Source organism: Thermobia domestica, chromosome 12, assembly GCF_964235325.1.
Source record: "Thermobia domestica chromosome 12, izTheDome1.hap1.1, whole genome shotgun sequence".
Taxonomy (NCBI): Eukaryota; Metazoa; Arthropoda; class Insecta; order Zygentoma; family Lepismatidae; genus Thermobia; species Thermobia domestica.
The window spans coordinates 10058179-10072989 of record NC_137465.1 but is presented as its reverse complement, the minus strand read 5'-3'; the positions used below and the strand labels follow the sequence as shown (position 1 = coordinate 10072989).

Below are 14811 nucleotides of genomic sequence, written 5' to 3'. Positions count from 1 at the left end.
AAAAGCCAACAAAAGTATACGAACGTTTGGAATCGAAGATCAAAGGTCATGTGATCACTGACCATCAAGGAATCCTTAGAATTTGGGAGGAGTGCATAAAAGATCTGTATGATCAGAAGAACCGCCCCAAAGATATTGCGATCGAAGTACAGGAATAGGTGCATGATGATGAAAAAAGACCCAGTATATTGGAAAGTGAAGTAGCACAAGCAATCAAAGACATGCAAAGGAGAAAAGTCACTGGAGACGACGACATACCAGTAGATTTGCTCAAGGAATTACGAGACAACGCAATGAAAGTACTGACTTCACTTATTAACAATATCTACGTAAGTGGAGAATGGCCAAAGGATTTTCTTGATGTTACAATGATTGCATTGCCCAAGAAAAAGCAAGCAAAGAAGTGCAGCGATCGCAGAGCCATTAGATTGATTTCCCACACTGGAAAGATCATTGCACGCATACTGAATAGGGATGGCTAGAATCGCTTCCTGGTGGAAATAGTTTTCGGCTCTCAACGGATTCGGTTCTACAAAATCCGGTTTCGGAATCGGTTTTTAGGATCCAGGTCTGGAACCGTGTTTTCGGATCCGGGTATAGAACCGATTCCGCCGGAACCCAAACTTTGTGGCCATCCCTACGCTAAACGGCTAAACCCGAGCTGCTGGCAGGCTGTGAACAGTGTGCTAGATGAAATGGTGGAATCGATAGGCAGGCGCCCAGGCGGCGGCCGTTTGTCTCATTTTGCTAAACAAACTGGGTAACTGGCAAACTCATTGGCCAAACAGGAAAATTGGCAAAATCATTTGGCTAAACACCCACTGGTGAACCAAAAATTTTTTCTGGAGGTACAAGCGGGTCTGGGCGGGGAGAGTAGAAGCGCGTGGTCCTCTTTGCAGTGTTTTGAAGGTGAACTTTGTGCCTCCTTTACGGGTCTTTGGGGACTTTCGGATCCAGGTCTGGAACCGAGTTTTCGGATCCAGATCTGGAACCGGTTTCTAAGATCCGGTTCTGGAACCGGGTTTTCGGATCCAGTGCTGGAACCGGTTTCTAAAATCCGGTTCTGGAACCGGTTCCGCCGAAGCCAGAACTTCGTGGCCATCCCTAATACTGAACAGGCGGCTGGAAAATAAGATAGATGAAAGGTTAGAAGATCAATTCAGATTCCGGAAAGGCGCCAGAGATGCTATTGGATTGATGAGAATTATATCAGAAAGAATTCTTGATGTAAAAGAAGAGTTGTGTTTGTGTTTCATCGACTGGCGATGAGCTTTCGACCGAGTCAATTGGACGAAACTTCTGAAAATACATTTAAAAAATCGGAGTCAACTCCAGAGGAGAGATCGACGACTCATTCAAAACCTGTGCATACGACAACGGGTGAAGTTGCGCTTGAATGAAGGAGAAACCAATAGTGTGGAATTTGAAAGAGAAGTCAGACAAGGATGTAGTTTGTCGGACCAGTTATTCAACATTTACAGTGAATGCTTGAGGAAGGAAGCATTAATGGAAATCGGTATGGATGCGCACGAGACGAGTCGAGACAGAATTTTCCTGACAAAGTCGAGTCGAGACACGGCTCTTCCAATAAAGACATACACATTTTTCGAGTCGAGACACAACTTTTACAGCTAATTTTCGAGACGAGAAGCCACAAATCTTGTCTCGTGCGCATCCCTAGAAATTGGAGATTTCAAGATTGGAGGGCAGATCATTAACAAGATCAGGTATACAGATGATACAATTATTATAGCTAGAACCGAAGAAGGACTACAGGAGATGATTGACAAAATAGTTGACACTGGAAAACTGTATGGAATGGAAATTAATATCGAAAAGTCGAAAGTCATGAGAATATCCCATGGAAACACGCCCTTACGGATCAGAGTAGAACAAAGAGAACTTGAAGAGGTCGATAATTTCAAGTATCTGCGAAGTATTTTGACGAAAGACGCGTACTGCACCAAAGAGATCAGGTCAAGAATTGCCATAGCTAAAGCAGTATTCAACAAGAAAAGATTACTCTTAACTAGCAGCTCGATATTGGACTTAAGAAGAAGTTGGTCAAGTGCTATATATATGGAACATTGGACTGTATAGTACAGAGACTTGGACATTATTGAAGTGGAAGTTAGAGAAGAAATATTTAGAGAGCTTCGAAATGTGGTGTTGGAGGAAGATGAAGAACATAAAACGGTGAGAAAGAGCAACAAACGAAGAGGTTTTAAAACGAATCGGAGAGAAGAGGACACTTCTAGCTACCATCCTTCGTAGAAAGGCGAATTGGATTGGACACATTTGCGAAGAAATTGTTTTCTTCATACCGCCATAGAAGGGAAGATGGAAGGGAAGCGAGGAATAGGAAGAAGAAGACTACAGCGGATCGATGATTTGAAACATAGGAGAAAATATTGCTAGTTAAAAGAGGAAGCTGAAGATCGATAAAAGGGGTATACGCATAAACGAGGATAGTGGAAGAGCACACTTGCACATGCAATACTTTCACTATCACTCAAAATTCATTTCAATACGCTGTGCACGACAGTAATTAATTATATTCACATTCTGATTCCTTCACAAAAAGTGTTTCGCATCGTATTTTACCTATAAATTCTCTATTTGGTAGAACCGTCAGCTCGACTGAATCCAAAGGCTTCAGTTTGAAAGAATTCTGGTTAGACAAACTATTATAAATTATACATGTTCCCTATCTCAAGATGAATGTACATGTAACTAAATAGTTACTGCCAAAGGCTGCAGCTTGATCAATCGTTTAAAGGATTTTAATGTATTTTAGGCATCACATATTGTAACTTTTGATTTAGGAAATCAACTGTATATCTATACTTTGTTCAGCGTAAGCTCTAAACTCCGATAAACAAAATATTTGTATCCTTCCGCTTGTCACAAATACGATTGGCTAGTGATGTATCACTCCCACTCCCCACGGGGAGGAGCAAATTATACACGTGCATTTTGACAATACTGTCTCATGTTGTCCAGATATTTACAGCAGCAGCAGAAAAGAAAGAAAAGAAACTCGAAAGATAAAAAAAAAAAAGTATTTGAATTTCGCTCGTAAACAATTGTTGCTTAGTGAGTAAAGGTTTGCCTTGTTGGTGTTTCACCACAACACTCGCGGAACCGGGATTCATACCAGTCATCTTTCAGACTTTAAAAGCAGAACACCCGTCCACAGTTGAGTTGGCGCCATAATTACTGCGCATGCTTAGTGTTTATTTCTATTGTTTCATTAGCCACACTCGATTGCAGTATTATTAGATAATCCGTATTATATTTTTGTCATTTATAATAATATACCAGTTTTATATGAAGCTTCATAGTAAAAGTAATAATGCAATCACATGAACTATTTTGCGGAGGAGTACAAGCGTCGGTAGGACAAAAGCAAATCAGCGAGATTTAGTTTCACGTGGCTTTGTTTATCGCAATTTAGAGCTTACACCGAATAATGTAAAAACTGTTTTATTGTTGTTGGATTAGGGAAATTATTATTCATATTATTTTGTTCTACTTCTATTTTTATTTTCGTTTGCATTTTAACATTTTCAGTTATTCAATTTGTTTAAGCATAGTATTACGAGGTGTGATCAAAAAGTAAGGTGAATAATTTTATTAGAGACAAAGTAATAAGCTTACATGGAATTTGATTTAATCTCCTTCAAAGTACTGTCCTTGTCTAGCAATGCACTTATTCCAATGTTGAATCCATGACTGGAAGCATTTATGGAAGTCTTCTTTCGGAAGGGTGTTCAGCTGCTCTGTCATGGCCCTCTCAATGTCAGGAATGGAGTGAAAACTTCTCACTTTAAGCACGGTTTTAATGTTTGGGAAGATCCAGAAGTCGGTTGGTGCTATATCTGGAGAGCACAGCAAGTGTGGACTGATAGGAATAGTTTTTCGGCCCAAAACTCGCGGATTAAAAGCAAGCTGTAGCTTCGCGCGTTTTCATGGTGACGAAGGAAGCCATTTGCCGATTTAATAGGCGGTTAAAATGTTTTTCACGGACCGATACGACATGTTTAGTTTTTCGGAAAGATTTCGGATCGTTATTCGCCTGTTTGAACAAATCATTTGTCCCACTTTTTTACACGCTTTCATCTGTTTTTGACGTCCAAGGACGTCTCGATCTTTGCTTGTCTTTAACTGATTCTTTGCCGATTTTGAATCGCTCATACCACTTGTAAACAATCTTCAATGCCGACACTTCATCCCAATACACTGATTTTGACATTTCGTGGGCTTTTTTGGCACTTTTTTGGAGCTTAGAACAAAACTTAAGGGTCTTCACTACAGCGAAATTAAACTACCGCTAATTTTAGAGTTTTTCTGTAATATCTTGAAAACAAATAAAAATATTCGAAAAGCAGAAACGTAATGAACTAGACAATACGATTTTGCATCTGATACCTTTACCACAATTCACCTATTTGCTTTTGGTATGCCGCTATTTACAGAACCCGCAAGAGATGCTAAATCTATCTACAGGTGCAAATCGAAAGCAGATGGATGAGTTGACATAACGGTATTGCATGCAAAATCGTATTGTCTAGGTCACTACGTTTCTGCTTTTCGAATAGTTTTATTTGTTTTCAAGATATTACAGAAAAACTCTAAAATTAGCGGTAGTTTAATTTTGCTATAGTGAAGGCCCTTAATGTTGGAGCGCGACAGACACTCTTAACTGTTTCTGGAAATAAACGTGTCACAACTCGTTCAAACTCGACACTGATTGTACGAAAGGTTTAGGCTACCGGGCTTACTAGTTGACATGGATACAACATCTATAGTTAGCACTGCGAAACTACATTCACTTGTAACTTGTGTATTGTTACTAACTAGCGTTATTGTTCTAGAATAATCATGACATACTGGTATTACTCATCTAATGGTATCAATTATCTTAACACGAAACATTATACAACATAGAAGCATAGCAATCACTTAAGAAGAATCTTGTTTCTAGCCCTAATAGCTGTCTAACACTTAGAAAGTACTAAAATATAAAAGTATATCTTTCAGGTACTTTTCCTATTTAATTGCAGATACTTGGAAATTGTGAAAAAAACGCGAAACTAATGGAAACATTCTACTCAACGAAATATTCACTTTTTACAGTGAACTAATGCAAAGGCCTTAATATATAGTAATTTGCTAACCTTAATATAATTTGCGTTAATGTATTCCGATAGAGGGTCTCCATCTAAGGGTGTCAGGTGGACTCTCGTCTCTGGTAACGGAATAACATTAGCGTAACGGTTCTTGGTCTCGGCGCCCTCCGGCAACTCGTCCATCTTCGGCATACACTGCGGAATCATCTTAAACTCTTCGTCCAAAGCGTCTCGGTCAGAACTGAAGTTGGCAAGTCCAGCGAAATTCATTGGATGAGACGGTGCATTCTGGAAAGACAAAAGTAATTATTATCACAATAGGAGTAACTATAGTTATGCATAACAATGTATATTAACATACTTAACAAATTAATAGAAACATATAAAGCCAAAATGACTGTTAAAATTATATATAATATATATATACTACACTTTTGTAATTCTTTTGAGTGTGCAATGCAAGTGTGTTTTCATTTCCCACATAGAAACAACGTCGTATAGTTATTTTCTATTTATATTAATGTTCATGTTTGTTTAAATAAAAGTGTTACAAGACAACACATTCGTTGAAACAATTTTGAAAACTCAGAAGAACGAAATAATTTATTAGCGTTCGACAATCTTGAACAAAATCAAAATCTTGAGTGATTCCCTGGATATCAACATCATGTCGAAGATGGTGAGGATATTTCATTGACGTCAATGTGGTTAAGGATTGGAAACTACATTAGCACAATTTAACACCTCTGGATGATTATAAGTCATTTTCTGGGTGAAGAGGGTTGCAAGTACAGGAAGAATTTTCGATTTAATCAATTTGTGGATCTACAATGACTTAATTCAAAAGAAATTTTAAAGTTTGTTCCACAATAATAATTCAAGATATTAGCAAAAATGGAAACCAATATTAAAAAATACTACCGTAATTACGGTATTCCATGCTACCGTAATTATAAAGGTAACCAAGAAAAGTTCTGTCGCTTTTTCACCCACCACCTTCGAACATCGATAAGTCACCTAAGACATACCTGAAATATAAAAAATAGTCCCCATCAGCATCGACGACCTTCTGCCAACGTTCTGGAAAGCCATGGATTCCATCGCCGTAGAAAATGGTGGACACTGAAGCGATGAAGGTATCAAGTGCAACTTGCACCTCTAATAGGGATTTGAACTGGCGTTCTCTAAGGTGATTGTCCAAGGAATGGAACATCTGATAATCGGACGGTGAAACGTCCGGACTACTGATAAGCGGATGCAATAGTGTTTCATATCCAAGGCGTAGAATGGTGTCCCGGGTCATCCTAGTCACGTGGAGCTTGCGTTGTCCTGTAACAGGAGGGCCCCTTTGCGATTCAGAAGTGCTGGCTCCAGTTTTGAATTTTTCTTGAACACGGCTCAACTGTTGACAATACACAGTTGCATTGATGCTCTGACCAGTTGGTAGCCGTTTCCGATGCACGATGCCGCGAGCAGTCCACCAAACACACAGTAGGACCTTCTTCTGGTGCAATGCTAATTTCTGGTGTTTTGGAACCGGTTCATGGGATGCTAACCAATGATGACGGCGCCGTGAAGCTTCGTACAGGACCCACCTCTCATCACATGCCAACACCCTGCCCAGAAATGGCTCCGTCCTCAGACGAGACAGCAAAGAAACACATGTGTCTGCTCGCGTTGCCTTCTGGCCGGAGTCAAATCATGTGGGACCCATCGACCCAATATGTGGTGCTTCCCAAGTTGGTGGAGGTGCTGCCAAATGCTTTTTGCACTTACACTGAATTGTAGTCTCAATTACTCACATGTCTGGCCACTGTTCGCCTCAATTGCTACCTGAAGATCTTTATTTTGTACATTTGTTGGTCTTCCAGTAGGTGGTGCATCTTCGAATGTTTCGTCACCGTCGTTAAACTTGTAAAACCACCGCTGTTCGCGTAGTCGCGACACCCTTACCAAAGGCCTTGCATATCTTTCGCCCCGCTGCAGCGGCGTTTGACCCTAGTTTGAAGTCGTATAGCATACACGCCCTTATGACGCTCTGTGGAGGTCCCATGTTCACTCTGTCCTTACCCAACTTCACGTTGTAACTGAATTGGCACAACCAGATAAGATGTTGGATATACCTACACCAACAACTGACGTTCGCCTTATCTCCATTCACACTGAACTCACGGTGTGAGGGCCAATGAATTTCAGACCTCCACAAAAAGCGACAGAACTTTCGTGGTTACCTTTATAAATATGTTTTGATCTCTCCTTTGATTGAATCAATTGTTACTTGATTGATTGATCGATTGATTGAATTCCTTTCTGCATCAAGGGAAAATAAAACATGGGCAAGTGCTGAAAGAAAGCCCTTGCCCACCATTTGGGATTGTACCTGATGCAAATACTGCAGCTGGAAATTAAACCTTGGAACCACGTGCAAATGTCCGTCAGTTGACTACGAGGGGCCACAATCAGTATGAGATGACACTCGAAAATAGAGATGAAAGGTATATCTATACGATTATTACGATTAGAAACACCGTATTTTGTACTGGTGTATATGAAAGGTATATAAAGGAGATACTTATAGTCGAGTCTCGGCTTTACAGAAATCATCGAACTGCTTTGCCTCACGTGTGATGCATCGGAAGAATTCGGTACGATTCGTGGAGCTGCCTTCCAAACGCACACTTGTGAAAAAGTGAAACAACGAACGAGTGACTAGGAAACATCACTTAAAGAATTATAACAAGAACACTACAATTATTCGAATTACATGGTAACAATAAAAATGGCATAAAATATAAAACAACACCGTATTAGTCGTATTGTAACACCGTACAATAAAAAAACTAATCTTAGTTACAATCGGCAACACTGTACCCTAAGGAGATGTTATCTGTATAGCGCGAGAGACAACACTGGCAAAATGTCATGGACAAGGGTTCACAACTGGGATATATCCTTGCGTTCTATTGAGTGCTCTAATTGGTAGATCTAGGTCAAGCTTCATGACTCCTTGCGACTACTATAGTTTGTTACCGAAGCGGAGCTCTGAAAACGGAGTGGAATGTGACACTCACTTCTGCAGAAAGACTTATTAATTTCACAAACTGAACGGAGAAATATATAACATAAAACATATGCCTGGTTTTCGTTAGTTTGAGTAGTATTTAAGAGTCCAACAAACAAAATGTTAAGGAAAAAATTGTGTACAAAGGTACTCCTGAAACCATTATGAAAATTGATTTCAAACACAGTTTTATGTGTTTATTAGAAAAAAACAAAACTCTATTTGAAATATCATTTTCCTAATCTCAATAGAAACTTATAAACAAAGAAATATTATTTTCCTAATCTCAATAGAAACTTATAAACAATGAAATATCATTTTCCTAATCTCAATAGAAACTTATAAACAAAGAAATATCATTTTCCTAATCTCAATAGAAACTTCTAAACAAAGAAATATCATTTTCCTAATCTCAATAGAAACTTATAAACAAAGAAATATCATTTTCCTAATCTCAATAGAAACTCCTAAACAAAGAAATATCATTTTCCTAATCTCAATAGAAACTCCTAAACAAAGAAATATCATTTTCCTAACCTCAATAGAAACTCCTAAACAAAAAAAATTTCATTTTCCTAATCTCAATAGAAACTTCTAAACAAAGAAATATCATTTTCCTAATCTCAATAGATACTTCTAAACAAAGAAATATCATTTTCCTAATCTCAATAGATACTTCTAAACAAAGAAATATCATTTTCCTAATCTCAATAGAAACTCCTAAACAAAGAAATATCATTTTCCTAATCTCAATAGAAACTTCTAAACAAAGAAATATCATTTTCCTAATCTCAATAGAAACTTATAAACAAAGAAATATAATTTTCCTAATCTCAATAGAAACTCCTAAACAAAGAAATATCATTTTCCTAATCTCAATAGAAACTTATAAACAAAGAAATATCATTTTCCTAATCTCAATAGAAACTTCTAAACAAAGAAATATAATTTTCCTAATCTCAATAGAAACTCCTAAACAAAGAAATATCATTTTCCTAATCTCAATAGAAACTTATAAACAAAGAAATATCATTTTCCTAATCTCAATAGAAACTTCTAAACAAAGAAATATCATTTTCCTAATCTCAATAGAAACTTATAAACAAAGAAATATAATTTTCCTAATCTCAATAGAAACTCCTAAACAAAGAAATATCATTTTCCTAATCTCAATAGAAACTCCTAAACAAAGAAATATCATTTTCCTAACCTCAATAGAAACTCCTAAACAAAAAAAATTTCATTTTCCTAATCTCAATAGAAACTTCTAAACAAAGAAATATCATTTTCCTAATCTCAATAGATACTTCTAAACAAAGAAATATCATTTTCCTAATCTCAATAGATACTTCTAAACAAAGAAATATCATTTTCCTAATCTCAATAGAAACTCCTAAACAAAGAAATATCATTTTCCTAATCTCAATAGAAACTTCTAAACAAAGAAATATCATTTTCCTAATCTCAATAGAAACTTATAAACAAAGAAATATAATTTTCCTAATCTCAATAGAAACTCCTAAACAAAGAAATATCATTTTCCTAATCTCAATAGAAACTCCTAAACAAAGAAATATCATTTTCCTAACCTCAATAGAAACTCCTAAACAAAGAAATATCATTTTCCTAATCTCAATAGATACTTCTAAACAAAGAAATATCATTTTCCTAATCTCAATAGATACTTCTAAACAAAGAAATATCATTTTCCTAATCTCAATAGATACTTCTAAACAAAGAAATATCATTTTCCTAATCTCAATAGATACTTCTAAACAAAGAAATATCATTTTCCTAATCTCAATAGAAACTCCTAAACAAAGAAATATCATTTTCCTAATCTCAATAGATACTTCTAAACAAAGAAATATCATTTTCCTAATCTCAATAGATACTTCTAAACAAAGAAATATCATTTTCCTAATCTCAATAGATACTTCTAAACAAAGAAATATCATTTTCCTGATCTCAATAGAAACTTCTAAACAAAGAAATATCATTTTCCTAATCTCAATAGAAACTCCTAAACAAAGAAATATCATTTTCCTAATCTCAATAGAAACTTCTAAACAAAGAAATATCATTTTCCTAATCTCAATAGAAACTTATAAACAAAGAAATATAATTTTCCTAATCTCAATAGAAACTCCTAAACAAAGAAATATCATTTTCCTAATCTCAATAGAAACTCCTAAACAAAGAAATATCATTTTCCTAACCTCAATAGAAACTCCTAAACAAAGAAATATCATTTTCCTAATCTCAATAGATACTTCTAAACAAAGAAATATCATTTTCCTAATCTCAATAGATACTTCTAAACAAAGAAATATCATTTTCCTAATCTCAATAGATACTTCTAAACAAAGAAATATCATTTTCCTAATCTCAATAGAAACTCCTAAACAAAGAAATATCATTTTCCTAATCTCAATAGAAACTCCTAAACAAAGAAATATCATTTTCCTAATCTCAATAGATACTTCTAAACAAAGAAATATCATTTTCCTAATCTCAATAGATACTTCTAAACAAAGAAATATCATTTTCCTGATCTCAATAGAAACTTATAAACAAAGAAATATCATTTTCCTAATCTCAATAGAAACTTATAAACAAAGAAATATCATTTTCCTAATCTCAATAGAAACTTATAAACAAAGAAATATCATTTTCCTAATCTCAATAGAAACTTCTAAACAAAGAAATATCATTTTCCTAATCTCAATAGAAACTTATAAACAAAGAAATATCATTTTCCTAATCTCAATAGAAACTTCTAAACAAAGAAATATCATTTTCCTAATCTCAATAGAAACTTATAAACAAAGAAATATCATTTTCCTAATCTCAATAGAAACTTCTAAACAAAGAAATATCATTTTCCTAATCTCAATAGAAACTTATAAACAAATCATTGAACTTACCGGGTCATCAAATGCTGGGTTTCCGTACGATCTTTTCGATGCACGATTTCCTTTCCTCCGTACGCTGTTGTATACAGAGACGCTGTCGAGACTATAAGCATCCAATGAAACTGGAGTACAACGTCGTCCATACGTAAAGCCCTTTTGGCGTTTTCGCATAACAACCTGTAAAAAGAACTTTGCCGTTAGCGATATAGCAAATGCAGGCCCTTTAAGTACATCGTAAAGTTGAACTTTGTATAAATAGTTCTAAATACATTGTCAAACATGTTATTTGTAATTGGACTATGTAAAATTTTGGTTCTACAAATTAAATGTTAAGTACAGACATAAAATACAAGTCTTCACAGACTAATATTAGCTTAATCTTTCATTTACTTAAGCACAACTAAGCAACAGGTTCAACTCTTTGAAGCACGGTGGTACTTACAGTATATTATACCACTTTCTAGATAACGTTTTAGAAACACCGTGCCATATTAAGCCACATCTTTCACGAACTGTTTTTAAGCCGTTCGCTTTCATCTACCATTTAAAATACGCGCAATCCACTAAACTGGCATTCTGAAATCTGTCATACGGAACATTTTTACATACTAAATTTCATTTGATTAGCTAAATTACATTAAATGTACTATCATTATTTTATCACCTATATAGCATGTCAAGTTTAAGCAAAATGTTTCCTCTCGCAAAGTATATTCGTGAAGGGATTCGTGTAAAATTGATTCAAATGCAAAGCTCTCCGCGGCCCAATGTATATTGTACTAATTTTAGCGGCCCATACCGGTAATTTACATATTGATGGACCTTCATATATCCGGAATTCAATAATACACTACTATAACGCTTGGACACAAAATTGCTTTTATTTTCTTTAGATGTAACTGGACGTGAATATGAGCATATGCAAAACAAATTGGATCAAGTACTGCTTCTCTGACACATGTTACCCACCTCGACCACCATCTTGGATCCGTCATATTGGATTCAACTTTCGGCTTTTCAAATGGGAATAGGTGCAAGTGATACATCAAATAAATTAATGTACATTTTTTTTTTTTAAATTCATTGGTGTAGTGAGTTTTACCGTAGCTTGCACCGTCTGCAAGGAACTGCATGTTAATGACAGGCTTCACGAATATTGAATCAAATAGAAAGTTGTACAGGGTACGTGTGTATATGTAATTTTTAACGTGATTTATCGTTGACGAAGTATTCTCTGAACGTACATACATACAGACACATAAATATCAATACGGAAATGACAAATCTTCACCCAAATCTGATTGTATCTGGATTTACATTAGGCATTTTGACTGTAATACAATAGTTCCTTGTTATAGTGTTGTAAAGAGTTTGTTTACACCTACAGTATTTTTCCAGTTAGAAATTTTTGATTTGTTAACATCAAAAACCAGGGCCGCAAATCTGTCTTCAACAACAGGAGGGGGGGTTGTAAGACCGTTCCCATAATCTGTTTTTAATACGATGTTCAAAATATTTATGAAGTTGAAAAACAATGCTGTAGAGCAGCGTTTCCCAACCGGTGTGCCGCGGCACACTGGTGTGCCGTGAATAGGCCGCTGGTGTGCCGCGAGGAATCGAAGCAAAATTAATAATTTTATAGCAATCAAATTGCCAAACGTAGGGGAAAATTTATATTTGTATTTCACATGACTATGAACCTCTACTATGAATCTACAATTTTAAGTTTCATGCAGGGTTACTGTTCTGTACATTTCTAATGTTGAAAAATGTATTTGTTATAATTGTTATGACCATTATTGTTTCTTTATTGTTGCAGATTTCGTAACTTGAAAATTTAAAATATAATTCAATCCTTTCGACAAATTACCTACATTTGTGTTTTAAAAGTATAAGAGATTTGTTTGTTCGTTCGTTATTTAGTGATCTTCCTTCTTAGTAAAAGGTTGGATATAGTTTTTAAAAAGAAAGCGTATTTTTAAAAACCTGAGTCCAATATTTCACTGCAATTGTTTTCTATTTTTAAAATAGAATGAAAAATAAGCATAATGATTTACCACGGGGAAAAACCTCTCTGAGAAGATCAATAATCACAGAAAAAATACCACTGTGTTTTATATTTACAAATAATATCTATAAGTGTGCCGCGAGAATCCAAGTAATATCTATAAGTGTGCCGCGAGATTCCAAGTAACACCCGTAGTGTGCCGCAAGTTGAAAAAGGTTGGGAAACGCTGCTGTAGAGGATTAGGGAAGCAGAGTTGTCTTCAACATTGGGAGGCGGGCAGATTTGAGGCTTATTCTGGGGGACATCAATTCACCTCACTTTCCTTCGTGGCAATCGGACACAAATCAATACATTTCTCCCCCAAAAACATATTTCAAGTCGGATTATTGGGGGGACAGTGCCTCCCAGTTCCAAGATTGGAGAGGGCATGTCTAACTCATCCCATCCGCAACTTGTGTCAGTGTCAAAAACGTAAGCGTAACTGATATTACTCTGCAATGTCTATTTGCGAAGTGCCTGAAGAAATTTAACATGGAATGCCTTGCAAACGGTAGAAGCTACGGAAAAATTCGCTACACCAGTGAATTTCCGAGAAAATTGTACATGAATTTGATGCATCACTTGCATCTATTCCCATTTAAAAAACCGAAAGTTGAATCCAATATGGCGGCCGAGGTAGGTAATATGTATGCTCGAAGACTTCATCCAATTTGTTTTGCATATGTCCACAGTCATGTCCAGTTATATCTAAAGAAACTAAAACCAATTTTGTCTTCGAGCATTATACTAGTGTATAATTGAATTCCGGATACATGAAGGCTCATAAATATGAAAATTACCGGTATGGGATGCTAAAATTAGTACAATACACATTGGGCAGCAGAGAACTTCGCATTTGAATCAATTTCACACGAATCCCGAGAGGACACTTCCCGAATGTACCTTGTCAGTCTAACCCTACTGCAAATAAAGACATTTTAGTTCAAGCAAAATGTTTCCTCTCAGTCTAACCTTACTGCAAAAAAAGACATTCTTAATCCAAATAAAATGTTTCCTCTAAGTCTAATCTTACTGCAAATAAAGACATTCTTAATTCAAGCAAAATGTTTCCTCTCAGTCTAACTTTACTGCAAATTAAGACATTTTTAGTCAAAGCAAAATGCTTCCTCTCAGTCTAATCTTACTGCAAAAAGAGACATTTTCAGTCAAAGCAAAATGTTTTCTCTCAGTCTGACCTTATTGCGAATAAAGGCATTCTTAATCCAAGCAGAATGTTTTCTCTCAGTCTAACCTTACTGCAAATAAAGACATTCTTAATAAAAGCAAAATGTTTCCTCTCAGTACAAATAAAGACATTCATAACCCAAGGAAAATGTTTCCTTTCAGTCTAGACTTACTGCAAATAAAGATATTCTTGGAATCCGAGCAAAATGTTTCTTCTCAGTGTAACCTTACTACAAATAAAGACATTCTTAATCCAAGCAAAATGTTTTCTCTCAGTCTAACCTTACTGCAAATAAGTGTATTCTTTCAAATGAATTAAGACATGACTCGTTTACAGTAGATCAGTATACTCAAATATCTTGACAATTTCTCAAATATTCAATATCTAGCAACTCATTTTCCAATCTCCTTTATTCTTTCTTTCTTTCTTTCCCCTTTTGTTCTCCAACAAAATTCATTTTACGTTGTGAG

At 35.7% G+C, this 14811-nt stretch overlaps 1 protein-coding gene across 1 annotated transcript in view; it reads right to left on the bottom strand.

Annotated features, from left to right (window-relative positions):
• The window catches only part of LOC145666326 (uncharacterized), a 252696-nt gene that overhangs the window by 21663 nt on the left and 216222 nt on the right, over positions 1-14811 (bottom strand). The window contains exons 8-9 of the mRNA XM_081733430.1: positions 11121-11285; positions 5181-5420 (exon numbers count right to left, since the gene is read on the bottom strand). Coding sequence (XP_081589556.1) covers positions 5181-5420; positions 11121-11285 — 405 coding nt within the window. The remainder of the gene's footprint in view (positions 1-5180; positions 5421-11120; positions 11286-14811) is intronic.